The sequence below is a fragment of the Aquarana catesbeiana genome, linkage group LG05, assembly GCF_042186555.1.
Source record: "Aquarana catesbeiana isolate 2022-GZ linkage group LG05, ASM4218655v1, whole genome shotgun sequence".
Lineage (NCBI taxonomy): Eukaryota > Metazoa > Chordata > Amphibia > Anura > Ranidae > Aquarana > Aquarana catesbeiana.
Window position 1 is genome coordinate 145,711,591 of NC_133328.1, and position 27,429 is coordinate 145,739,019.

General features: G+C 43.5%; 2 protein-coding genes across 3 annotated transcripts in view; one reads left to right on the forward strand and one right to left on the reverse strand.

Annotated features, from left to right (window-relative positions):
- Positions 1-180, reverse strand: part of NGLY1 (N-glycanase 1) — a 66,073-nt gene extending 65,893 nt beyond the window's left edge. For both annotated transcript variants that reach the window (XM_073630262.1, XM_073630263.1), the window contains exon 1: positions 1-180. In XM_073630262.1, the coding sequence (XP_073486363.1) occupies positions 1-107 (107 nt within the window). In that variant the 5' untranslated portion in view covers positions 108-180.
- On the forward strand, positions 87-25,518 carry OXSM (3-oxoacyl-ACP synthase, mitochondrial). The gene is made up of 3 exons (XM_073630264.1): positions 87-224; positions 5,737-6,746; positions 24,464-25,518. Exons 2-3 carry the CDS (start codon positions 5,764-5,766, stop codon positions 24,864-24,866), a joined length of 1,386 nt encoding a protein of 461 aa, XP_073486365.1. The 5' UTR covers positions 87-224; positions 5,737-5,763; the 3' UTR covers positions 24,867-25,518.
- The last annotated feature ends 1,911 nt before the right edge of the window (positions 25,519-27,429 follow it).

Below are 27,429 nucleotides of genomic sequence, written 5' to 3' on the forward strand. Positions count from 1 at the left end.
CTAAGTATATTGTCGGCATAGGTGAGGAGGAGCTGAGAGGCGTCCAGGAAGACCTGCCGTCCATTCTGGCAGAGCTCGGTGACGGCGGATGATTTGTAGGAAGCCATCCTAGGCTCAGGGAAAGGAGCAGGCTGAGTCCGAGACAGGAAGAGCCAACACACCGGCCACTGCGCAGGAGCGGAAGTGATGAGAGAGCGGAACACGCCTTCCTCTTCCTCCTCCAGGTAAACAGACTTCATCTCTCTGTATCCTTCTCCTCTATACAGGGACTGACTTCTCTATTCACCATTGCTGGGCTACCTTACAGGAGATGAAAATACGAACGTCATGACATCCTCTTATGTATGGCTCTGTCTATCACACACAAGTCATCTGCTCTTATAACTAATCACACTATTTCCCTCTTGTGTTACTTCAGTATTGCCGATGACCCCCTAAAGCTTCTTTGCCGCTACTTCCTGTCTACTGGTACACGTGGCATGGTTACATGGAGCTTCTCAAACTGTTCAAGTTGGTGAAGAAGTGGTGGTGGCAGCCCTAGATGTCACTTCTACCCCTAAGAGCCGGGAGAGCGGCCCATCTAGTATGGGTAGTGCAGGAAGGGCCAGACAGTCGGTGGTAATAGAGAATTCTATAATCTGGAGGATTGATTAAATAATTTGCCACCAGATTCACCTCAACTGAATGGTTTGCTGTCTACCTCAGGCTCCAATCTCACGTCATCACGTGCGGAATTGCTGCAATTTCACATCACTACAGGACGCATTTGCGCAGCCATTACTTCCTAATGGTATCCTAATCGCGCTGTGATTTTGCTGCAATTGTCACGTGGTAAATCGTGCTGCAATCGCAACGTGAGATGCTTGTCGCTCAAAAAGGAGCATGAGCTTCTTTTGGGTGACAGTGTTGCATGTTGTGATTTGCCGCGGTTGCAGTGCAACAATTGTGGCGCGATTGGGGTGCCATTAGAAATAATGGCATCACAAACGCGTCCCGCATTTTGCACAGTTTGAAATCCCAGCAATCAGGTGTACATGGAGCCTTGAAGTGTAAGTTTACCTTTACAGATAATCTGCAAGGCTACTTTCACACTGGGCCGAGGGGGGCATTAGCGGTAAAGCGCTGCTAGTTTTAGCGGCACTTTACCGTCGTTTTAGCGGTGCTTTTCGTCCGCTAGCGGGCACTTTTAACCCCCACTAGCGGCCGAAAAAGGGTTAAAAGTGCCACTGCCAAAGTGATTTGCAGGTGCTTTGGCAGCGCTGGCCATTGATTTCAATGGCAGGAGCGTTTTAGGAGCGCTGTATTCACCGCTCCCACAACATTCCAAAAATGCTGCTTGCAGGACTTTTTTTTCCCCATCCAGCAAGCGCACCGCCCCAGTGTGAAAGCACTTGGGCTCTTACACTGGGGCTGCTGGGGAGGTGTTTTTCAGGCGCTATTTTTAGCCCAAAAGTGCCTGGAAAATGCCCCAGTGTGAAAATGGCCTTAAAGTGAACTTACACTGGACCCCATCCCCCCAGTTCTGCTGTAGCACAATCCCCCACTGTCAGTCACAAGGATGCCGCTTCACCGATCCGGGGATTTGAAATCCTCATGGCTTAATCTCCTATCCGTACTTCTCGGCGTGTACTGATAGGAGGCATTCTAATTGGTCAGTACCGTCACATGGATGGGGCAGCATTGTGGAGCGCCATGATAGTTCATTGTACGGGCACACAGATACACTAATGCCGCGTACACCGAAATTCAGCCAGCAAAAGACTGATGAGAGCTTTTGGTTGGAAAATGCGACCGTGTGTATGTTCCATCGGACTTTTGCCGGCCGAATTCCAGCCAGCAAAAGATTGAGAGCATGTTCTCAATTTTTCGGTCGGAAAAAGTTCCAATCCGAAAATGTGATCGTCTGTAGCAATTCTGACACGCAAAATTCCTGCGCATGCTCGGAAACAATTCGACGCATGCTCGGAAGCATTAAACTTCATTTTCTCGGCTCGTCGTAGTGTTGTACGTCACCGCGTTCTTGACGATCGAAAGTTCAGCGAACTTTTGTGTGACCGTGTGTATGCAAGGCGAGCTTGAGCGGAATCCCGTCAGAAAAGCCATCATATCTTTTTACAACCAAAATCCCGATCGCGTGTACGTGGCATAACAGATCTGAAGTAGACCTGCACGGCACCAGCGATCCGGTAATTGCGGGTGTAATGCTTTACAGGCTCCAAAATAAATATCAATAAATCCACATTTTTTACCTACAAAAGTGAACAAATGAACTTATCCTGTTAAAAGTATAAAATAGAAGGAACACTATAATTATTTTAAATGTTACAAAGAATATAACACAACATGTAAAAAGGAAATCAAGGTCGCAAAAATGCAAAACGAACAGCAGATTGCAAAAGATAGGACAAGCCCAAAGAAATTCTTCAAATATATTTAAAGTAAAAAGGTCATGTCTGAGCATGTAGGCCCTTTACAAAAAAATCTAGATTTGGTAACTGGGGACAAAGAGAAGGGAAATTTATTAAACACTTTCTTCAGTTCTGTGTATACAAAAGAGCATGAGGGAGCTCAAATCCATAATGAAGATAGTATTGACGTAGTCCCAAATGAACCACTCAAAATTGATATGGCCCGGAAACATTTATGCCCCGTACACACGGTCGGATTTTCTGATGGAAAATGTCCGATCGGAGCGTGTTGTCGGAAATTCCGACCGTGTGTGGGCTCCATCGGACATTTTCCATCGGATTTTCCGACACACAAAGTTGGAGAGCAGGAGATAAAATTTTCCTCTCTTCTCTCTCTGCTCACAGCCGCAGTGGGCGGGGCCGAGCCATCCCGCTGACGTCAGTCGGGGAGGAGGGAAAGAGAGGAGAGAAAGAGCCGAGGGGGGAGGAAGACAGAGGAGACACAGGTAGAGCTGCAGAGAGCAGGGCTGCGGATGACGGAATCACGCAAACAGACCATGGTGTCAGGGCTCAGCAGCCATGATTATTGTGGTCAGTTTGCAGAGGGGAGGGTATAGTCAGGCAGGATCAGCCAGCTTTTTTAGGGTATACAGGGGGCCAAATAATACAGCACAAGCCCTGTGCTGTATAACATGTTTTAAAGGAACAGGATCTGTTTTTTTTTTTTTTTTTGGTTAAACGCTTTAAAGTCTTTAATCAGTAGCTACAGGCGGGTGTACCTAGAGCATTTGGCACCCGGGGCAGATCCTATATCTAGAACCCCCCCCCTGACAAAATGGCAGCACACAAAGCTTGTCGCTCAAAAAAAGAGCAGGAGCTTCTTTTGGGTGACAGTGTCGCACATTGCGATTTATCACGCAGCAAAATTGCACTGCAATCGGGGTGCCATTAAGAAGGTTAGGGTTGTATATAGTAGTATAGGGTATTATAGTGGCAGGTTAGGGCAGTTTAGTGATGGGTTAGAGCAGTAAAGGGTATTATAGTGGCAGGTTAGGGCAGTAAAGGGTATTATAGTGGAAGGTTAGGGCAGTATAGGCTATTATAGTGGCAGGTTGGGGCAGCATAGGGTATCACAGTGGCAGGTCTGGTTAGTATAAGGTATTATAGTGGTAGGTTAGGCCTGTATGTAGTGTGCTCAGTCACTTACAGCATGCCTGGAGAGGAAGACACTCGGGGCTCCTGTGTTCTCTCCTCCTTCAGCTGCAGGATCAGCCTGTGAATGAGTCTTTGGGAGGAGTGGAGGAGGCAGCCACACCCCCGGCTCCACCCACCATCTCTGGCTGCATTGGGAGATATTGAAGATCCCTGAGGGATAGCCTGACCTGATTTGGTGACTGAGGAGACAAGCAGCTGCCCTCCCCCACAATGCAGGGCCCCCTGCCGACCCAGTGGATGTTTACAAAGCTGGGAAAGTGCAGGGGCACCAGCTCATTAAGACAGCCCTGCTGCAATCTCCTCTCCGGATCATCCCACACTCCACACCCCTGGCCTGACACCCCCCCCAAAGTGTGGCACCCGGGGCGGACTGCCAACACTCCTCTGTTGGAACGCCACTGGCTACAGACCTGTCTAATTTCTACAGTGCATCCGGAAAGTATTCACATCGCTTCACTTTTTCCACATTTTGTTATGTTACAGCCTTATTCCAAAATTGATTAAAGTCATTATTTTCCTCAAAATTCTACAAACAATACCCCATAATGACATTGTGAAAGAAGTTTGGTTGAAATCTTTGTAAATGTATTAAAAATAAACAAGGAAAAAAAAATCAAATGTACATAAGTATTCACAGCGTTTGCTCAATATTTTCTTGAAGCACCTTTGGCATCAATTATAATCTTAAGTCTTTTTGAGTATGATGCTACAAGTTTGGCACGCCTATTTTTGGGCAGTTTCTCCCATTCTCGTTTGCAGGACCTCTCAAGCTCCATCAGATTGGATGGGGAGTGTTGGTGCACAGCCATTTTTAGATCTCTCCAGAGATGTTCAATCGGGTTCAAGTCTGGGCACTGGCTGGGCCACACAAGGACATTGATAAAGTTGTCCTGTAGCCACTCCTTTGTTATCTTGGATGTGGGCTTAGGGTCATTGTCCTGTTGGAAGATGAAATTTTGCCCCAGTCTGAGGTCCAGAGTGCTCTGGAGCAGGTTTTCATCAAGGATGTCTCTGTCCATTGCTGCATTCATCTTTCCCTCGATCCCGACTAGTCTCCCAGTTCCTGCCGCTGAAAAACATCCCAACAGCTTGATGCTGCCACCACCATGCTTTACTGCAGGGATGGTATTGACCAGGTGATGAGCGGTGCCTGGTTTCCTCCAGACATGATCCTTACCATTCAGGTCAAAGAGTTCAATCTTTGTTACATCAGACCAGAGGATTTTGTTTCTCATGGTCTGAGAGTCCTTCATGTGCCTTTTGGCAAACTCCAGGCGGGCTGTCATGTGCCTTTTCTTGAGGAGTGGGCCACTCTACCATACAGGCCTGATTGGTGGAGTGCTACAGAAATGATTGTTGTTCTGGAAGGTTCTCCTCTCTCCACAAAGAAATGCTGGAGCTCTGTCCGAGTGACTATCAGGTTTTTGGTCACCTCCCTGACTAAGGCCCTTCTCCCCCAATCGCTCAGTTTGGCCGGGCGGCCCGCTCTAGGAAGAGTCCTGGTGGTTCCAAACTTCTTCCATTTATGGATGATGGAAGCTACTGTGTTCATTGGGACCTTCAATGTTGCAGACATTTTTCTGTACCCTTCCCTATATCTCTTCCTCGATACAATCCTGTCTCTGAGGTCTACAGACAGTTCCTTGGACTTCATGGCTTGGTTTGTGCTCGGACTTGCACTGTTAACTGTCGGACCTTATATAAACAGGTGTGTGCCTTTGCAAAGGATGTCCAATCAACTGAATTTACCTCAGGTGGACTCCATTCAAGTTGTAGAAACATCCCAAGGATGATCAATGGAAACAGGATGCACCTGAGCTCAATTTTGAGTGTCATGGCATAGGCTGTGAATACTTATGTACATGGGATTTTTTTTTTATTTTTAATAGATTTGCAAAGATTTCAAATAAACTTCTTTCACATTGTCATTATGGGGTATTGTTTGTAGAATTTTGAGGAAAATAATTAATTTAATCAATCAATTTAGGAAAAAGGCTGTAACATAACAAAATGTGGAAAAAGTGAAGTACTGTAAATACTTTCTGGATGCACTGTATCCGTATTGTATACAATGTTTTTTTTCCTATGTAATTGTATTTTTTTTTTTTTTCAGGCATATGTGTAAAGCTCAAGACCACTCATGGCTTCTCATCTGAGAAGCAGAGTAAGAACCTGTCAGTGTTACTCATTGCTACGTAATGCTTATAGACGTGTTTTTTTGGAGAAAAGAGGCCTGAGTGATGATACATCAAGAAAATGTCATCGTCGAGTTGTTGTGACAGGTATTGGAATAGTGTCCCCTCTTGGCGTTGGCACACATCTGGCATGGGATCGACTCGTATTAGGAGAAAGTGGAATGGTTGCTCTTCAAGGGGATGAATATAAAAATATCCCTTGCAGAGTAGCTGCTCGTGTCCCCAGAGGTTATGCAGAAGGGGATTTTAGTGAAGAAAAATATGTTTCCCGGTCAGATACAAAGGCAATGTCATCTGCAACGATTATGGCCTTAGCAGCCACAGAGGAAGCAATGATCGATGCAAACTGGAGTCCAAACTCTGAAGAAGAACAAGAGTCTACTGGGGTGGCGATAGGCATGGGAATGGTACCTCTCGATGACATCACAGAGACTGCTATGTTGTTTCAAGCAAAGGGATATAACAAAGTCAGTCCATTTTTTGTTCCGAGGATATTAATCAATATGGCTGCTGGGCACATCAGTATTAAATACAAACTTAAAGGACCAAATCATGCCGTATCAACCGCTTGCACCACAGGAGCTCATGCTATTGGAGACTCCTTTAGGTTTATCACCCATGGGGATGCTGATGTTATGGTTGCTGGTGGAACAGAGTCCTGCATCAGCCCATTGTCGCTTGCTGGATTTGCAAGGGCTCGAGCACTCAGTACTAGCTTTAATGTAACTCCTGTCAAGGCTTGTCGACCTTTCCATCCTGAAAGAGAAGGATTTGTTATGGGAGAGGGAGCAGCTGTGCTGGTACTAGAAGAATATCAACATGCACTGGCGAGGAATGCTAAAATCTATGCCGAAGTTCTGGGTTATGGACTGTCAGGCGATGCTTGTCACATAACTTCTCCTAGTTCAGAGGGTGATGGTGCATTCAGGTAAATGTGGGATGTCAGGCATGCCTTAGTCTTTACTTCCTTGAAGCTTTGAATCAGCAGTCTAAGGCCTCATGTACACTGCTGCTGGTAAACGGACATTTATGAGCAGTTGGGCATTTTTTTCAACTGCTCCTGAACTCTCCTCTATGTTATCTTATCAGTACATGTACACAGGTTCGTTTATATTCGTTTCTAGGCAGTTGCGTTTAGAGGCTGTGTTAAAATGCGTTCAGAAGCTGTGTTTAGAGGCATTTCAAATGCTAAACGTGGTAACTCGCATTTAGCCACGTTTTGTTTACAGGTGTTTTCATTTTTGGCTATTTTGAAAGAAAGAAAAATATTTTTTTTCTCAAGCGCTTCTAGACGCAAATGCGGCTAAACGCGACTAAATGCGGCATGTAAACTTGGCTAAACGGCCGTTTTTAGACGCCGGTTTCTAGCTGTCATGTTAAATCGTTCAGGAGAGGTTGAACAACATCCCGTATACATGAAGCTTAAAGCTAAAAGCTTACGGCTACAGCTAAAATGTAATCTGTTTATTTTTTGCATTTCCTGGCTCCTCCTTTCCACTCATCAACATGCTAAAGATATCTTTCTGGTACAATCATTTCTATGGAAAGATTATTGATAACAAAACAACTGGTCACCCATGCAGGAGGATCATAATAAGAAAGCAAAAAAAAGTAACAGGTTAATACACAGATAATGTAACAATTTCAGGGTAGATGGCTATATGTTGACCTCACAGCACAGGCCGTGGGTCTGCAAAGATGATCAAAGTCAGAGAGATTAGGAGAGTACCATAGGGAGGTGAGGTGGGGGCAGGCGTAAGCCAAGTGCCAAAAAATAAAAAAATAAATATTAGAAAAAAAAAGGAGGGGGGGGTAGGAAGGATGAGAAGGAGTTAAAGGGGGGGGTGTGGAAAGGGGAACCCCTTCCCTCTCCCACAGGCTTGGGTTTTAGGTAAAGCCAATTTATAGGATGCCCAGACTGGTCGAATGCAGGGTGGGGAGAGCATAAGACCAGCCGGGACCCAATACCATCTTAGGAGTGATAGGAGCAAGTAAAAAAAAACGGAAAGAAAAAAAATATGGAATTATTAATAAAAGAAATCCACGAATTAGAACAAGGACATAAAAAAATGGAGATGTTGAGCTGTACCAGGCACTAGTAATAAAAAGTGAAAAGATCTAATGAAACAGGAGACGAGAAGGGTCTTTAATAGAATTACAAAAGAAAGATGTCAATGGGGAATTAAAACAGGAAAATATCTGGCAAGAATGCTGAAGAAGAAAAAAAAATCAGTAAATTATATAGAAAAAATACAAAATAGTACTGGGGAGATGGTATTTAACAACAGAAATAGCGAAAGTGTTTGAGAACTATTACGGGGCATTATATTCAGTAAAACAAAAGGGACAACAGGAAAAAGAAAGAATAGAAAAGATAAAAGAGTTCCTAAAAAGAGCCAGGTTACCCCAGGTAATAGAGAATAGGCTACCCGCCTTGGAAAAACCCATAACAGAAGAAGAGATTTAATACAGCTTTTAAAAGACTCAGCATTGGGAAAAAGTCCAGGTTCAGATGGGTTCAGGACCTATTATTTTAAAAAGTTTAAAGAAATTCTATCACCAAAATTTTAATCATACATGAATGGACTTGGAACAAATTACGAGGTGAGAAGAGAAGCCCTTTTGGCCTTGATTACAATTATTCCAGAAGAGGGAAAAGATCGTACTTTATGCTCAAACTATAGACCAATATCCTTGTTGAACCCAGACACAAAACTATTTGCAAAAGTGTTAGCCACAAGGATGAAAGACCTAATGACCGATTTGATGCATGCGGGCCAAGTGGGGTTAATCCCAGGTAGAGAAGGAAGAGACAATGGGGTGAGAACATTGCTCTTGCTTCAGAAAATTAGAGAGGGAAATACTCCAGGTCCACTCCTGTCGATAGATGCGGAAAAAGCATTCGACAGGGTGGACTGGGGATTTATGATGAACACCTTGGAAGTCATGGGAATTGGTCCAAGGATGATCCAATGGATCAAAGTGTTATATAATCATCCCACAGCAACTGTGAAGGTTAACAGGGTTTCATCTGCCTCCTTCGAAATGTTCAACGGAATGAGATAGGGGTGTCCCCTTTCACCACTATTATTTGTGCTATCACTAGAACCCTTTCTGACAACGATTAGAAATAATCCAAATATAGGAGGGATTAAGATAGGAGATGAGGAGCATAAAATAGCAGTTTACGCTGATGATGTACTATTCTGCATTTCTAATCCAAGGATTACAATGCCCAATTCAATGAAGATACTAAAAAGAAAGAAAAAAAATGTAGTTTTTTTAACCCCATTATGACAGGTGATACAAAAAAAAGCATGCTGCTGCCACTAAACGTCTTATGCCGCGTACACACGAGCGGACTTTTGGACCGGACTGGTCCGACGGACAATTCGACCGTGTGTGGGCTTCATCGGACCTGCAGCGGACTTCTGATCTGACGGACTCTAGATTTGGAACATGTTTCATATCTTTCTGACGGACTCGAGTCCGGTCGAAAAGTCCTCTCGTCTGTATGCTGGTCCGACGGACAAAAACCGACGCTAGGGTAGCTATTGGCTACTGGCTATCAACTTCCTTATTTTAGTCCGGTCGTACATCATCACGTACGAATCCATTGGACTTTGGTGTGATCGTGTGTAGGCAAGTCCGTTCGTTGGGAAAGTCCGTCGGAAGTCCGCCGAAAGTCTTTCGGATAGACCGTCGGACCAGTCCGGTCGAAAAGTCTGCTCGTGTGTACGCTGCATTAGGCCTGGTTCACACCTATGCGTTTTTTGCAGTAGGCAAGCGGTTAAGCACAATTAACATTTTTAGATGTTTCTTATAACAGCTCTTTTTAAGACTTGGTTCGCACCTATACGTTTTTAGTGCTTTTTGCAGAAACGCACTACAGTCCACTTAACAAGGTTTCCTATGGGACACGTTCACATCTAGGTTTTTTTCAGCTGCTGAAAAAAAATCGGCACATGTAGCAAACTGAAGCAATGACACGCACGTGCCGCTGCTTCAGTTAGACTGTGCCGCTACCGGCGGCTCCCGCGTGCATGCGCGGGAGTGACATCAACGCAGCTCCGGCCAATCACAGCGGAAGTAACCCCCGGGAGTGAAGTCGCCGGCCGGTGCTGTGTACGGCCACCGCAGCAAGGGCTTCGATCTCAGGTGAGTATTACATAATGAGCTAGTATGCTATGCATACTAGGTCCTTATGCCTTTTGTCTTGCAGGTGTTAGTTTTTTTTTTTCAAAGTGGGTTTACAACCACTTTAAATACATACACTGTCTAAAATTTCCTTTGACCAAGAAGTTTTCGATTCTGCTAATTTTCCCGTCACTGTGGTCAAAAATGAACATCAATTTGACCCCACTAACGATTCAAAAATCAACAAACATTCTTAAATTAAATTTTTTTTTGAATGAAGACATTGTTTTGTATGGCCAGCATAAGTGACAGCAGGCACAGGGAGCTTTTATCAAGCCACCTGCCTATGACAAGGGAGTCTGTCATACATAGTATATTACAGTTCTGTCTGAAAATCCACAAAACAGTCTAATATTTTTTTTTTTAACCACTTAAGCCCCGGAAGATTTGCCCCCTTAATGACCAGGCCATTTTTTGCGATATGGCACTGCATCGCTTTACCTGACAATTGCGCGGTTGTGAGACGCTGTACCCCAAAAAAATTGATGTCCTTTTTTCTCCACAAATAGAGCTTTCTTTTGGTGGTATTTGATCACCTCTGCAGTTTTTATTTTTTAAGCTATAAACAAAAGAATTTTGTTTACAATTTTGAAGAAAAAAAACAATATTTTTTGCTATAATAAATATCCCAATTTTTGTTTTTTAAAACAAATTTATTCCTCAGTTTAGGTCGATATGTATTCTTCTACATATTTTTGGTAAAAAAATTTGCAATAAGCGTATATTGGTATATTGGTTTGCGCAAAAGTTATAGCGCCTACAAAATAGGGGATAGATTTATGGCATTTGTATTATTATTATTTTTTTTTTTTTTACTAGTAATGGCGGTGATCTGCCATTTTTTATCGGGACTGCGACATAGCGGCGGACAAATTGGACACTTTTTTTTTTTTTGGACCACTGACACATATATATATATATACAGTGATCGGTGCTAAAAATAGCCACTGATTACTGTATAAATGTCACTGGCAGGGAAGGCATTAACACTAGGGGGCAATCAAGGGGTTAAGTGTGTTACCTAGGGAGTGTTTCTAACTGTGAGGGGATGGGACTGCCTGGGAGAGGAGACCGATCGTTGTTACTAAGCAGTAGGAACAACATATCAGTCTCTTCACCCCTGACAGAATGGAGATCTGTCTGTTTACATTGACAGACCTCCGTTCTGTCTCTCTCAGGAGTGATCGCGGGTGCCCGGCGGACATTTGCGACCGCCGGGCATGCGCATAGGCTCCGTCGTCATGCTGCTGGCGCGGGCGTGCGCGCGCCCCCTAGTGCTCTTAAAACGGCCGACGTACAGCTACGACGGCTCGCCCAGGGAAGCCAACCTGCCGCAGTATAACTGCGGCGGCTGGTCCTTTAAGCATTTAAATAAAAAAATTTGTCTGATAATATTTACCAGATTGAACCTCTAATAGTACACGTTATGACGTCATGCCCGGGTACCCGGAAATAAACTAAGCCGCGATCACGGCTGTCAGCATGAGATCGGTGATTTTTTTTTTTTTTCCCAATCTCATGCTTTCCAGCCTGGAGGAGAGATGTGGGGTCTTATTGACCCCACATCTCTCCATAAAGAGGACCTGTCACATAGATTCCTATTACAAGGGATGTTTACATTCCTTGTAATAGGAATAAAAGTAATCAACAAAAAAAAATTAAGTAAAATAGAAAATAAAATAATAATAAAAAAAAAATTTAAAACGCCCCTGTCCCCGGTAGCTCGCGCTCAAAAGCGAACGCAAACGTAAGTCCCGCCCACATATGTAAACGCCGCCTAAACCACACATGTGAGGTATCAATGCGTGCGTTAGAGCGTGGGCAACAATTCTAGCACTAGACCTCCTCTGTAACTCTAAACTGGTAACCTGTAAAAAATTTTAAAGCGTCGCCTATGGAGATTTTTAAGTAATGAAGTTTGGTGCCATTCCATGATTGTGCGCAATTTTAAAGCGTGACATGTTAGGTATCTATTTACTCGGCGTAACATCAACTTTCACATTATACAAAAAAATTGGGCTAACTTTACTGTTTTGTTATTTTTTTAATTCATGAAACCGTTTTTTTTTTCCAAAAAAAAGGTGATTGAAAAATCATTGCGCAAATACTGTGAGATAAAAAGTTGCAATGACCGCCATTATATTCCCTAGGGTGTCTGCTAAAAAAAAAACATATATAATGTTTGGGGGTTCTGAGTAATTTTCTAGCAAAAAAATGATGATTTTTACATGAAGGAAAGAAGTGCCAGAATAGGCCCGGTATTGAAGTGGTTAAGGTTACTATCTGATTATCGAAACATCAAATTGGCCAACTAATCGATTATGAAAATAATCATTAGTTGCAGTCCTACTTTCTTCTCTACATCCGTTTAAAGTACTGAATCTTAAAGCAGAAGTCCAGCCAAAGCAGGTTTGGCTGTACTTCTCCTATGGATCACAGGAGTGCAGTTCGTTTTTTCCCGTTTTCAGCAGAGAGCAGGCTGAAGTCCGCGCTCTGCTGTGTCGCAGAATTCAGTCCAGGCACCGCATCATCGCAACAATAAGGTCTGGATCCGCCAGGTGCCTGGACTGACACCCGGGTCAGCCTCTCAGCGAGCTGCAGCTGAAGACTGAAGGTTTTTTACCTTTCATGCATATAATCGAATGCATGAAAGTTAAAAAAAAAAACTTCACTCTTTAGAACCACTTTAAAGTGGAACTTTAGGCTCCAAAATGAAAATGGGCAGACAGACAGCATATAATGCAGAAGAGATGTGCTTTCTCGCATTAAAGCTGCCTGTCCATCCCTGTATAGTAAGCTGTTCAGGCGCAGCTCACTGCACAAATTTAACAATGTCGAATCTGATGGAATTCCCACGCATGCAGCTGACGATGGAGACCTGGAAGCCAGCCACCTGAAGATGTCAGAGGCCAGCGGTGAGTTCCGGGGACGGCGCATCGCTGGATTCAAGGTGAGTATAGTTCAGTTTTAAATGGCTACCAGGCAGCAGCAGCAGCAAGGGATGAAGAGGCTAAAAAAAAGCTGCTCTGGGAAAACGCAGACACATTCTATAGCTAGCAAAACTGACCCTTAAATGCGATTATGTGACAATGACTTGCAGAAAAGGGCCCCATGTCCCGTCATACTTTCATCCTCAGGGCATCTGATTCCACTTACAGTTCTTCCTTATGCCCTGTAGTCTTGGTGGAATCCATATTCTATAGCTTAGTCTTGTGTGTTAGCCACTGCATACAAATATCTGCTGTTTCCATGGAAACAAAACTTTCATTCACCTTTTTTAAGTTTCTTGTGTGGTGTTTTAATTGGCCCTATTCCTTTTCATGTTTAATCGAGCCTTCCTTCTGAACCACAGCAGAATATAAAATGCAGTTCTCAAAAAGCAGCAATTTCTTGGAAAAGATTGTAATCTTTCACCCAGGAATAAATCTATAATGCTGAGAATAGCCCAGGAATCAAAGCTTTCAGGCTAATGAAAACCCCCAGCAGCTATGGTTTTATTGAAAGGATGGCTACTTCTGAAACTCCTTGTTATGTGTTTCACTGCAGGCCCAAGCCTATCTTTAACCACTTCAGCCCCGGAAGGTTTTACCCCCTTCCTGACCAGAGCACTCTTTACAATTTGGCACTGCGCTGCTTTAACTGGTAATTGCGCGGTCATGCAATGCTGCACCCAAACAAAATTGGCGTCCTTTTTTTCGCACAAATAGAGCTTTCTTTTGGTGCTATTTGATCATCTCGGCGGTTTTTATTTTTTGCGCTATAAACAAAAAAAGTGACAATTTTAAAAAAAAACAATATTTTTTAGTTTTTGCTATAATAAATATCCCCAAAAATGTTTTTAAAAAACAAATTTCTTCATCGGTTTATTCCAATATATATTCTTTTACATATTTTTGGTAAAGAAAAAATCGCAAAAGGCGTATATTGATTGGTTTGCGCAAAAGTTATAGCGTCTACAAACTATTGGAAAGATTTATAACATTTTTATTATTATTTTTTTTTTTTTTTTACTAGTAATGGCAGTGATCTGCAATTCTTTTAAATTTTTTTTTTTGTGACATTGCAGCGGACAGATCGGACACTTTTGACACAGTTTTGGGACTATTGACATTTATACAGCGATCAGTGCTATACAAATGCACTGATTACTGTGTAAATGACACTGGTAGGGAAGGGGTTAACACAAGGGGGCGATGAAGGGGTTAAATGTGTGTTCTAATTATATGGGGATAGGACTGAGTAGGAGAGAGAGGCATTTCACTGTTCCTACTTACTAGCAACAAACGACATGTTTCCTCTCCTGACAGCACAGGGATTTGTGTGTTTACACACACAAATCCCCGTGCTGGCGCTCGTGCACGCGATCACCGGCCACGCGTATCGGGTCCCCTGCCGTGCAGCGCGCGCCCTCTGGCGGCTCTTAAAGGAGCCCCGTATACGGGGTTTCGCGCAGCGGGCCATTGTGCCACAGTATATGTACGCGAGCCGGTCGGGAACCCGGTTAACAGGTTTCGTGTGTAGTAGAGCTGCACGATTAATCATCAAAAATCGTTATCGCGATTCTTTCCCCGTTGCGATCTTGATAAAAGTGTTTCACGATTCTTGTTATGCAAAGAATTCTCTCTGCTCTTCTGAAGCCACAGCTGTCAAAAGAAAGGAAGAAAAAAATTGGGCAGTCTACACATTGGAACAATTTGTCAATGGAATACATGTACTTCATGTGTAAGTGAGGAAAGTTTAACCACTTAAATACTAAACCTTTTTCTGACATTTGTTGGTTTCAAGTTAAAATCTTTTTTTTTTGCTAGAAAATTACTTAGAACCCCCAAACATTATATATATATACATATATATATATATTTTTAGTAGAGACCCTAGAGAATCAAATGGTGGTTGTTGCAATATTTTATGTCACACTGTAATTGCGCAGCAGTCTTTCAAATGCAATTTTTTGGGGAAAAAATTACTTTAATAAATTAAAAAAAAAACTAACCAGTAAAGTTAGCCCAATTTTTTTGTATAATGTGAAAGATTTTACGTCACGAGAATCGTGATCTTTTTATTCTAAGCAAAAAAATCGTGATTCTCATTTTGGCCAGAATCGTGCAGCTCTAATGTGTAGATGTGCAAAGATCAATCTTTGATCATTAGAATCATTATCTACAATTGTACACATCAAATAATAGTTATGGATAGTAATGAATATGATTGGAATGGTAAAGCAATAAATTCTTGTCCTAGCTGCACGTCGATTGAAACCCAAAATGTAGTTTATTGATCACCAAGATGACATCAAAGGACACCAACACACAGGTCTTGTAGATGCGTTTCACACAGTACAGTTGTGCTTAATCATTATGATTAAGCACATCTGTACTGTGTGAAATGCGTCTACAAGACCTGTGTGTGGGTGTCCTTTGATGTCATCTTGGTGATCAATAAATTACATTTTGGATTTCAATCAATGTGCAGCCATTTCTTCCTTTTATCTACTTACCCACGGAGACGGGCTGGGGCTAGCACTTGGTTGGATATGCCTATCAGGCACTAATTTATACACCTGGAGCGGTGAGTCCTTCATTAAAGTCTTGTCTTAGGTCTTCTTTGGATAGGTGGCTAGACTGCAGCATTCAGATATGGCGAAACTCTCATCTGGGCTCAGTAGTACTCTGTACTATGGCTGCATACACACTGGCTAATTAGCTTAATCCAGTTGGCATGCATCCAGAACCTCCATATTTGACACAAAAAGGGGTTTATTTACTAAAGCTGGAGAGGGCAAAATTAGTCACAATTCTGCAGAGAAACCAATCAGCTTGTTTAATTAACTACTTGCGGACCAGCCATTGCACATATACTGCGACAGGGCAGCCCGGCTATGCGAAACAACGTTCCTGTATGTTGTTTGCGACTTCTGGGGCATGCACGCGCCACTGGCGACCTGCTCCCGCTGTAATTGGACCTGCTGATTGGTTCCTGCTGTGTCCGACAGCGACAGTGGGCAGCCCACGATCGTTAGGAGGACAGACAGAACTGTGGTCTGCCTATGTAAACAAGGCGGACCGTCGTTCTGTCAGACAGGAAGAGAGAGATCTTGTGTTCCTGCTAATCTATTCCTTGAGTCAGTCTATATCCCCACACAGTTAGAAAGCATTCCCTGGGAGCACACTTAACCCCTTGATTGCCCCTGGTGTTAACCCCTTACCTGCCAGTGTCATTTAGAGTAGCATTTTTTTTTAGCACTGATTTTTTTTGCTTTAAATACTTTTTATTAAGAAATTTCATTTGTTTTTCCAAACTCTTAATCACATTACATAATCGTGTACAAAAGAAAAGAGTGGTTAGCATAGGCAACATAAAAGGAAGCATAAGAGCACAATAATGACAGATAATATTCCAGAAAAACAAACCCCATTTCCCCATTTATCAACCTTACCCCCTCCCAACCCTCCCCCTTCCCCTTCCCTGCTATCCACTCCAACCATTCTCACCTACTACATTCACACACATTCACATTCTCCTATTTATTTAATTCCGAATCTAACCACTGTTTCCATATTTTAAGGAACTGCTTATGGTTCTTTCTTTTCCTGAATATATATTCCTCCTTATCGATCGTTCCGTTCACCACTTTCTCCCATTCCCTTACTGTTGGGGTTTTTTTTTTCCTGCCATTTACGAGCAATTAGCAACCTTCCCTGGAACAGGCATCTAGTCACTGCGGTCTGGACATGGCCCCGCACCCCTTCTCCTTCTATTAACCCCAGGAGGCATAGCCTGGCCCCCGCATCGAGCGACGTCCCGAATACCCCATTAATCTTCCTAATTATGCCTTGCCAGTATCTATGCAATTTGGGGCATCGCCAGGTCATGTGCACCAGGTCGCCCCTCCCATCTCCACATCTTGGGCATTCTGCATTCGGTCTTTTCCCAAACAAAAACAGCCTTGCAGGTGTGTAATAGGATCTATGCAGCAGGTATAGATGCGATATGGTCTGAGATGGTGATAACGAGACCTTGGGGCCCAAAGCCAAGACTCTACTCCATTGATCCTCTCTCATTGGCCCCACATCCCTTTCCCACTTAGTCCTACTACTACGCTCCAGCTCACCTTTCTGTGCTGCCCCCCTTATCTTCCCATACATTCCTGATATCAACCCTTTATATGAGCCTGCCTTAACCAGCCTCTCAAGGAACGGCATTTTACTCAGTTCTGGGATTTTCCCTTTAAATTGCATATTCAACGCATGTCTGACCTGTAAATAGCTATAAAATAATCGGTTCGAGATTCCAAACTCTGCACTGATTTCCTGAAATGATTTCAGTCTACCATCCCTATATAACTGTGCCAGGAAGCCAATACCCTTCCTGGCCCATTTATCCACCTTCCCCAGTGTCTTGAGTTCTTCCAAGTTTTTATTATCCCAGAGAGGGGAGAATTCAGAGAACCCGCCATAGCCCATTATGGTCTTAGCAGTGTTCCAAACTTTAACCATTAGTTGTGTTGTTAAACATCTGGTTTCAAATGAATCTGCCTCCACAGCTTCTACTATTGTACTATGTTTAGTGTCATTTAATAATAAGTCATTCCCTCCCTCCTTCCTCATGGGTGAGTTACTCCCTCTCATATATTGTAGTTGTGCTGCCAAAAAATAGAATTCCGGGTTCGGCAATGCCACCCCTCCCATGTCTTTCGGGCGCTGTATTGCCTGCAGGTGGATTCTTGCTGGGCCATTCCTCCAAATCAATTCCCTGAATACCCCTTCTAGTTTCCTAAACCAATGCTTTGGGATCCATACTGGGGAGATGTGTACTATGTATAATATTTGTGGCATCCATACCATTTTAATTAAATTAATCCTGCCCGCCACCGACAGTGGCAGACGGCCCCATACCTTACATTTCTGTTTCAGTTTGGCCATAAGCGGAATCATGTTCCTTGCTATAAACTGTCCCGGGTCTTTTGTTAAGTTAACACCTAAGTATCTCATTTGATTTGCTATCTTTAACTGGGTTGCCTGCTGTGGAAGTGGCTCTACCAAGGGGTCTATGGGCATAAGCACTGACTTCTCCCATCCTATTTCCAGTCCAGAGAAGCGTCCGAAGTCCTGTACCAGCCTTAGAACCTCTTCTAAGGACGATTGTGTATCCCCCAAAAATAACAAAACATCGTCCGCATACATAGCTACTTTTTCTTCTCCCATTTCTCTTTTAAATCCCTGTATTTTCTGGGAGGTTCTCAAGGCAATAGCCAGGGGCTCTATAGGGAGGGTGAAGAGGAGGGGAGACAAGGGACACCCCTGCCTCGTCCCCCTCTCCAACTGGAACCACTCCGAGCACTCCCCATTTATTCTGACCTTTGCCCTAGGGCCCTCATACAGTAATTTTATCCAGCGGACAAATTGGGGACCAAAACGGAATTCAGCCAATACTCTCCACAAGTAATGCCATTCGACGCTGTCAAAAGCTTTGACTGTGTCTAATGATAGAATGGCTCTATTCCCTCCACCCATAACTGGGATTTGTGTGTTCAGGAAGGCTTGTCTTATATTTAAACTTGTAGACCTATCCGGGATAAACCCGGTTTGGTCTGGATGTACTACCTTGCTAATTATTTTATTCAATCTAGCGGCCAGGGTCTTAGCTAAAATTTTTACATCCGTACACAAGAGGGATATTGGCCTATAGGAGGATGTTTCTAAACTATTTTTCCCTTCTTTTGCTAGAACTATTATGGTTGCTTCTGCCATAGAGGTTGGCAGCTTCCCTTCCTCCATGGCTCCATTGAATACCTGAAGAAGTGTAGGCAATAAAATATCCCCATATTTTTTATAAATTTCTATTGGCAGGCCGTCTGGTCCCGGAGCTTTCTGGCCCGCCATATCTGCCACAGCTTTGCGTAGCTCCTCGAGGGTCAATGGAGCCTCTAACCCCTCTCTGTCCTCCTCTGATAGTTGAGGGATCTTTAGTTTCCAGAAAAAGCCCCCCATCTCCTTTTCCACATTCCTCTGTGAGGTACTATATAAGTTTTTGTAATATTCCTTAAATTCATACGCTATTTCAGAGGTGGTCCTTCTAATCTCCCCTCCTTTAGCTTGTATTGCTGATATGGTATTTGAGGGGCTGTTTGCTTTAGATATTAGTGCTAGGGTTCTCCCCACCTGTTCACCCTCACCAAAGAAGGTCCGCCTCTGAAACAGTTTTTTATTTTCTACTTTCTCCCAGACTGCTTTTTTATATTCATCCTGCTTCCTTAACCATTTGTCGTGGTCTTCAGGAGAGGATGACTCCACAAAGCGTGATTCTGCCCTTTCCACCTCTTTCCTCAACTCCGTTTCTTTAGCCTGTGATTGTCTTTTTACATACGTTATTTTTTGTATCAGCTCCCCCCGTAGATATGCTTTAAGCGTGTCCCAAATTATGCCCAGTGATGCAGTCCCAGTATTCACCTTTATAAATTCTCTCAAGTTGGTGGCAATCCCTTTCGAATCTTTGATTATCTCCAACCAAAATGGATTTACCTTCCAATCTCCCCTACCATAGCTTATCCCTATCTTTATTGAAAAGACTATTTGTGAATGGTCCGAGATCCCTCTAGGTTTATATTCTACCTCCTCTACCACCTTTAGGGCCTCTTCGTTGCATAGTATGAGGTCAATCCTGGACAAGGTAGAATATGATCTAGAATGACAAGAGTACTGCTTTACCCCGGGGTTCCAACTTCTCCATATATCCACAAACCCTGTCTCTTCACAGAATCGAAACAATGGGACACCAGGTGCACTTTTTACAGGAGTCCTCTGTGTAAACCGATCCAGATTTTTATCCATTGTCATGTTAAAATCACCTGCTATTATAACCGGCACTCCTGGTTTATCAGCAACAAACCTCATCAAATCACATAAAACATCTCATTTGAACGGTGGAGGGATGTAAACGTTTGCTATCACGCATTCACACTCCTCGATCATACAATAAAGGAAAATATACCTTCCATTTTCATCAGTTACATTCTGCCTGCAGGAGAAAACCACCCCAGACTCTATCAATATACTCACCCCTCTTGAATAAGAGGTGTGTGTTGAGTGGTATTGTATCCTATATTTTTTATGTTCCAGAACCTTGACAGAATCTCTCTCTAGGTGTGTCTCCTGCAGGCACAATATTTTGGAGTCATCTAATTTAATTTCTGCAAAAATTGCCTGTCTCTTGGCAGGATCCTTAACCCCCCGTACGTTCCAGGAGCAGATCCTAACATTCCTGCCTTTCTTGGACCGACCTGGGGCCACCTCCCTCCTATCCCCAAACCTCACCATCCCCCTTCCAAATCTTCCTATCACTACAAAATAGTTCCTTACTTCTATTATACTCTTTTCCCATGAAAAGAAAAACTCTTATCCTCGTGCACTGTGTAATTTGTGATTTCTCCACCAATGTATACTCAAACCCTATCCCATATATATTACTGTATCCCATCCTCAACACCAAACTCACAATCTCCCCCTTTCCTACTCCAAGTTCACCCCACCTACCCCCACACATTCTCCCATTCTTCCTCCCCAGCTCCTGCCCTCCCCAAACACTCCCCCTCCCCCCTACCCCTCCCACCTCCCTCCCTTCCACCCCCCCTCCTCCACCCCCCCCCCCCTCTTCTCTGCCCTCCTTTGGGCCTATGTTGGGGGCTTCTAAATTGACCGCATTTCTTCCCCAAAGTGAGATTCCCTAACTTCCCAACAAATAAATAAAAGGCAAACCGTGCACTATACATCAAGAAAAAAAACAACAAAAAAGAAAAAATTATCCCAAAAGTCTCAAATAGCTCAGCTGTGTTCATTGTAAAAGGATAACACACAAACCTTACTCCAAAGTTCCCCCTGCTAGAGGGGGATAATTCCACCTTCTCACACTTTCTTTTTTACCTTCAAACCTCCCTTCCCTTATCCCCCCCCCCACCCCCACCCCCATCTCTGTGCATATAAATGTGCAAATGGCTGCAAAAGGAAAAAAAAAAATAGAAAAAGAAGTTCGGACGTATATAAAGAATAAAAAGGGAAAATGGGCCCAGGTCTGTCCACTGAATCATAGCTCTTCACCCTGGCGTAACTTCCCTTCATTTAATTCCAACCATGTTGTTGCTTCTACAGGAGTATTAAAAAATTTGGTTTCTCCAAGGGCTGTCACTTTTAGGCGGGCAGGGTACAGTAGCGCATAGTTGATTTTAAGCTTTTGCATTTTGCGTTTACAGTCAATGAATTTTGCTCTTTGTTTCTGCAGTTCAGGGGAAAAGTCTGGGTATACAGAAATTTTTGCACCTTTATACTGAATATTCCTCATTGCTCTTGCCCTCTGGAGTACTGTGCTTTTATCCTTAAAATACAAAAACTTAACGATCATGGGCCTAGGCAAGTTTCCTGAAGGCAATGGTCTAGATGGCACCCTGTGTGCACGCTCGATAGCAAAAAAATTTGAAAAAAATTCTCTACCGAATATTTCCCTAAACCATGCCTCCATGAATTCTGCGGGGCGATCCCCTTCACTTTTTTCCGGGAGGCCTAGTACCCTTACATTCTTCCTGCGTGCTCTATTTTCCATCTCATCCATTTTGTGGATGCACATATTCAACTGTTTCTGCATTACTTGCATGTCCTGCTTGATCGGGCTTACATCATCTTCTAACTTGCTAAGTCTCTTCTCCAATGCTGTTGTTCGCCCAGATACCTCCTGTATCTCGCGTTTAATTAGTAACACATCTTCCCCAATATATTTAAGCTGTGCGAATACTTCATTTAAAGATGACTTACAGTTATTAATTGCAGAGAGGATCTCTTTTAATGATGGTTCCTCGCCTACCGTCAAGGTGGTCGGGGGTGTAGCTTCTGCCCCCCCTTGTTTCTCCTCCGGGCCCGGGGGTGTCGCTACCGCTGGTACCTCCGCCAGTACTGCTACTGCAACTGTAGATTTTGTTACCTTTGATGCTGCTTTCAATTGTGTATCTATCAAAGAGCCCTGGCTTTTCCTCCCTGTAGGTTGGGCTGCCAAAGGTAACTGGTGTTGCTGCTCCCCTCCTTTCCTTGGTGTCTGATTTGGCGTGTGCGCGAACCGTTCCAGCTTTGTTGCAGCCAGTGCAGCCTGACTTGTTTTTTCCCCCTTGGTGCCGCGTATGGTCTGGGCGCTTCCCGCTGCACCCCCTCCTTCCTGTGTGGCCACCTCATCCCCCCCCTCGCCTCCTAGTCATAGCCATGCTAGGGAGCAGGTTCGGTCATATACATTGGGACACACGGGACTCACCGGCGGCTGCTCGATCCCGCATTCACTTCCGCACTCCCCTCGCTCTCACCGGGGGAGTGTGTGTTGTTCTGTTCTTGCGGGAGAGCAACAGGAGGGTCCACTACGCGTCCTGATCACAGGTGTTCGGGTACCAGCTGCCAGCACTTCCTCCAGCGTCCTCCTTCCTCCGCCTTCCTATCTTCCTCCAGCCTCACACATGGGAGCGGGCGCGAGGTCCGGGATCGCAGCGACCTCTCACCTCAGCATCCGGTCACGCCCCGGAACCGCGACCACCGGGAGAGAGACTTTTTTTAGCACTGATCATCTATTGGTGTCACTTAGTGTCCAATTTTTCCGTCACAATCACGCTAAAAATCGCTGATCGTCGCCATTACTAGTAGAAATAAAAATATCCCATAGTTTGTAGACACAATAACTTTTGCGAAAACCAATCAATGTACACTAATTGGGATTTGTTTTTACCAAAAATATGTAGCAGAATACACATTGGTCTAAATTGAGGAGGAAATTAACAACAAATAAAAACCGCAGAGGTGATCAAATACCACCAAAAGAAAGCTCTATTTGTGGGAAAAACGGACATCAATTTTGTTTTGGTACAATATCGCACGACCGCGCAATTGTCAGTTAAAGTAACGCAGTGCCGTATCAGAAAAAATGGCCTGGTCATTAAGGAAGTAAAACCTTCCAGGGCTGAAGTGGTTAAGCTTCAGCAATAAAACCTGGCAGCTGATTGATTTCGCTGCAGAATTGTGACTAATTTTGCCCTTTCGAGCTTTAGTAAATAAACCCCAAACTGTCTATGTCTTGGGCTGGTCAGAGACCATAATCGCATATAAGCAGCAGAGGCACCACTCGTTGATTCCTACAGGGTACCATGCTGTTTCTGGCCATTGCTGTTTGCACAAAGAGCATGTGTCACAGGTTTCTCCATCAGAAAGAATTGCACACTCTTGCCAGCAGCCGCCCGTGTGAATAGCTCATCTACAGTATATATCCTATGGAATCCATGGTTAAGTTTAACAGAGGTGGACACAGACTGCATTCAGTCCTTGAGCAAATCAATCACTTTTACTCCATAAAAGTTGATCTTTACATGAGTTTTCTTGTTACATTGTACATCTAAGATGCTGATTGCACTGGTTTCACATGGGCAGCAGTATCTACGAAATGCAATCTGTGGTGGGTCACTTTTCAGGGGGCGATAGAGCAGCAACTGCCAGGTGTTCAGAAGGGGATCCTCCTGCCTCCTGAATGTCTGCTTTTTTTTAATCTCAAGAGGGATTTTTAATTAAAATATCCCGCCACAAACCAAATTGAAGTTGGAATGTGCTCCTATGTTTTGTTGGCTGGGCTACCCGTCAGATTCTGCAAGCCAAATTAAAGTAGTATTAAAGGTTCAGCTTTAAAAAAAAGTTATTTTTACCTGCTCTGTGTAGAAGTTTTTCAGAGAGCAGCCCTGATCCTCCTCTTCTCGGGTCCCCCGCCGGCGCTCCTGGCTCCTCCTTGACCAGTGCCCCCATAGTAAGATGCTTGCTATGGGGGCACTGGTGCGTGCTCACTCCCGAGCCCTGCTCTATGCCTCCATAAGACATATAGAGCCGCAGATCTGCCCCTCTCCCTGCTCTCTCCTCATTGGCTCACTGGCTGGGATTGGCAGCAGTGGGAGCCAATGGCTCCTGTTGCTGTCTCAGCCAATGAGGAGAGGTAGTCCCAGGACAGTCGAGGCTCTCATGCACACCGCTGGATTGAGGGGGGGGGGCTCAGGTGAGTATTAGGGGGGCAGCATACAGAAGGTTTTTACCTTCATGCATAGAATGCATGAAGGTAAAAATCCTTCAGCCTTTACAACTGCTTTAAATTTGCCAGGGTGACGAAGCAAAGCATGGTGGCTTGCAGCATGTATACAAACCCATCTGGCTGCAACTGTAGAATTAAGCTGGGAAGCTTAACCACCTGTTTTTACCACCCTTTGGCCACCCATGTGAAATAGCCCAAAGGGTGCATCTACAAATCTTATGTGTAATTAGGGCATGAAAATATGACACAGAAAAATAAACATGGTAAACAAAATTGGCAGTAAATTTTACAGTGCAGACTAAAAAATGCAATGTTGTATTTCAAGAGTTCCTGTCCTAACTTTTTTGTTTTGTTTTTTAGGTGCATGAAAGCAGCCATTGCTGATTCAGGGCTACATTTCAAAGATATATCTTACATTAATGCTCATGCCACCTCTACTGTTCTTGGGGATGCAGCTGAAAACAGAGCTATCAAAAGACTTTTTGGAGAACATGCATATTCTTTAGCAATATCTGCAACCAAAGGAGCTACAGGTCATTTGCTGGGCGCTGCAGGTGCTATTGAAGCATCTTTTACGGTTCTGTCTTGTTATCATAGAATTTTACCACCCACTTTAAACCTTGATAGGACAGAACCAGAGTTCGACCTTAATTATATTCCTTTGAAAGCCCAACAGTGGAAGCCTGGAAAGAGATGTGTAGCATTAAGCAATTCATTTGGTTTTGGGGGAACCAATGCCACACTTTGTTTTGGCAGTTTGTAAAAATGTAGCTTTAATTATTTTAATAGAAAAAGTTCAGAAGTTAAAGCGGTTGTATACCCGCACACATTTTTTATTTTATTTTTTTTTAAACCTGTAAGGCAAAAGGCATAATGAGCTAGTATGCACCGCATACTAGCTCATTATGAAATACTTACCTTAGAACGAGGCGTCGGCAGCTGATCCCAGTCACTGCCGAGGGAGCCGCGATGTCGTCACTCCCGAACATGCATGCGGGAGACTTCTTTCTGGCAAGGTCCGGCAGCTTTTGCCGGAACTTTAGACGGACCTTCACAGCGCATGCACCTCTGATGTCATTGGCTGCATGCAAAGTGAATATCTCCTAAACCGTACAGGTTTAGGAGATATTCATTTTACCTACAGGTAAACCTTATTATAGGCTTACCTGTAGGTAAAAATATAAAAAAAAGGGTATACAACCACTTTAAACTCTGTTTTTGGGATTATTGTTCTCAGATGAGATCTAATGTTATGTAGAATAAAATGTGCTTTGCTACATAGATGATGCATTGTTACAATGTGACTCTAGTGAGTGATCTTCAGTTTTACAGAACCAGATTGTAATGATTTGCTCCTCTCGGCCAATTTAAAGGGTTACCCTGTCTCAAAATAAAGAAAACCTGTCACAGGATAATGTCATAGCTGACTTAATATGTTAAGGTATATGTAATACCTGTATCTCTAGAAAAGATGGTAGGAATTTGTTCTAAAGTATACCAAAATCATATTGTATTTAGTAATCGCAGATGGAAGGTTGTTTTTAGAAAGCTGAAGTTAATTTAGAAGTTAATCTCTTGCTTCTGGTGAATTAAATCACCTACTGGCAGCTACCTTATGAGAGAAAAACGCTCCACAACAACTGTGGATTTGTGACATCCCTTTTAGGCTCCCATGGCTGAGTGCTTTGGTGCTCCCATCTTCTCCCCCGCAGCAGCCACTCACTGACACAGGGGAGCCGGAGCTGCAGGATCACGTAACGAGACTGGAGCAAATGAAAAGCTGGCAAGTAGACAGGGTATGCAGAAGGAAGGGAGAAGAAATGTTTTTAAGAATAGTTAGTGTTGAGGTTTTCTTCCATCATAATGAGCATAACCCACCAAACCAGGTAAGAGGGATTTGGGGAAAAAACATTTTTTGGGGGCGAAGATCCTCTTTAACCACTTAAGTACAGAGCCTCGTTACAGGTAAAATCTGTTTTTTGTTTTTTTTTGTTTTATTTGCTAGAAAATTACTTAGAACCCCCAAACATGATATATATATATATTTTTAAACACCGTAGAGAATAAAATGGCGCCTGTTGCAGTACTTTCTGTCACACCGTATTTGCACAGCGGTCTTACCAGGGCACTTTTTTTGGAAAAAATACACTTTTTTGAACTAAAAAAATAAGACAACAGTAAAGTTGTCTCCCCCAGATCTCATATTTACACAAAAATGCAATAAAAAAAATAAAAAAGTAATTTGAAAAAAAAATTAAAAATGTCCCTTTAAGAGCTATGGGCGGAAGTGAAGTTTTGACGTCGCTTTCTGCCCTGCAGTGGTATGGAGCCGGGTGGGGGCCATCTTCCCCTCACTCAGCTCCATACCACAGAGGGGACAGGATCTTATTGCCTCCACCACTGCCGAGGGCACCGGAGCATGGCGGGAGGGGACCTCTCCCACTGACTGCTGAGGTCCGAGGGTTTTGTTACAGATTATTAGTTATTATGGTGTTGACATTTCCTGGTCTAAATCACGGTTCACACAGACTAAAAATTGGCTGGTTCAGCAGGAACTGGACGACTTTCGGTCTGTGTGAACTGCTGTCAGTTGAACGGTCGTGCTGGAAAACCATCATTAGATCACTGCTTGCGGCTAATCTATCTATTTTGCCGGGGTGGAGAAGTCCCCCCTGTTAGAATAAAATAACACGGCAAGGGAGATCCCTGCATCACATCGTTTCTGATGATGTATGAATCTGTTTTGTTTTTTTTTCATTCAAGCTTCTAGTTGATTGAAAAAAGCTGCATGTGTTCAGTATACCCAACTTTAGACATTCAGGTTCTTGGCTTTAAATACTCCAGTGGTGTAACTTTGGCTGTGTACTTGGGGTTAATGTCCTGCTGGAATGTGATTCACCATCCAAAGCTTAGGTCTCTTACAGGTTTTTCTCAACAATTTCCTTTTTTTATTTCATCCATTGTGCCATGAATCTTGTCCAGTTTCTCTGTCCTGCTGGACAGAGACAGTCAGTGAAAACCATTCTGACAAGAAGAGGCCACCACCACCATGCTTCACCGGAAGGATGTTGGTCTCAGGGGAAAGAGAAATGTTGGCTTTCACTACACATACCTTTGGTCAATAGAGTATTCTCTCACATTGACGTCGGTGGTATTCTTAATACTTCTGTTTCATAAAAGCTTAAGGCTGGGTTCTGACATGGAGATTTCTCTATACGCTATGCGCAATCCATGTCTCCTGCGCTAATAAGCGCCCTTTCAGCGTTTTGGTATAATGCATCTGTGTACACCCGTATCTTTCCAAGTAACGCAGACATAACCACCGT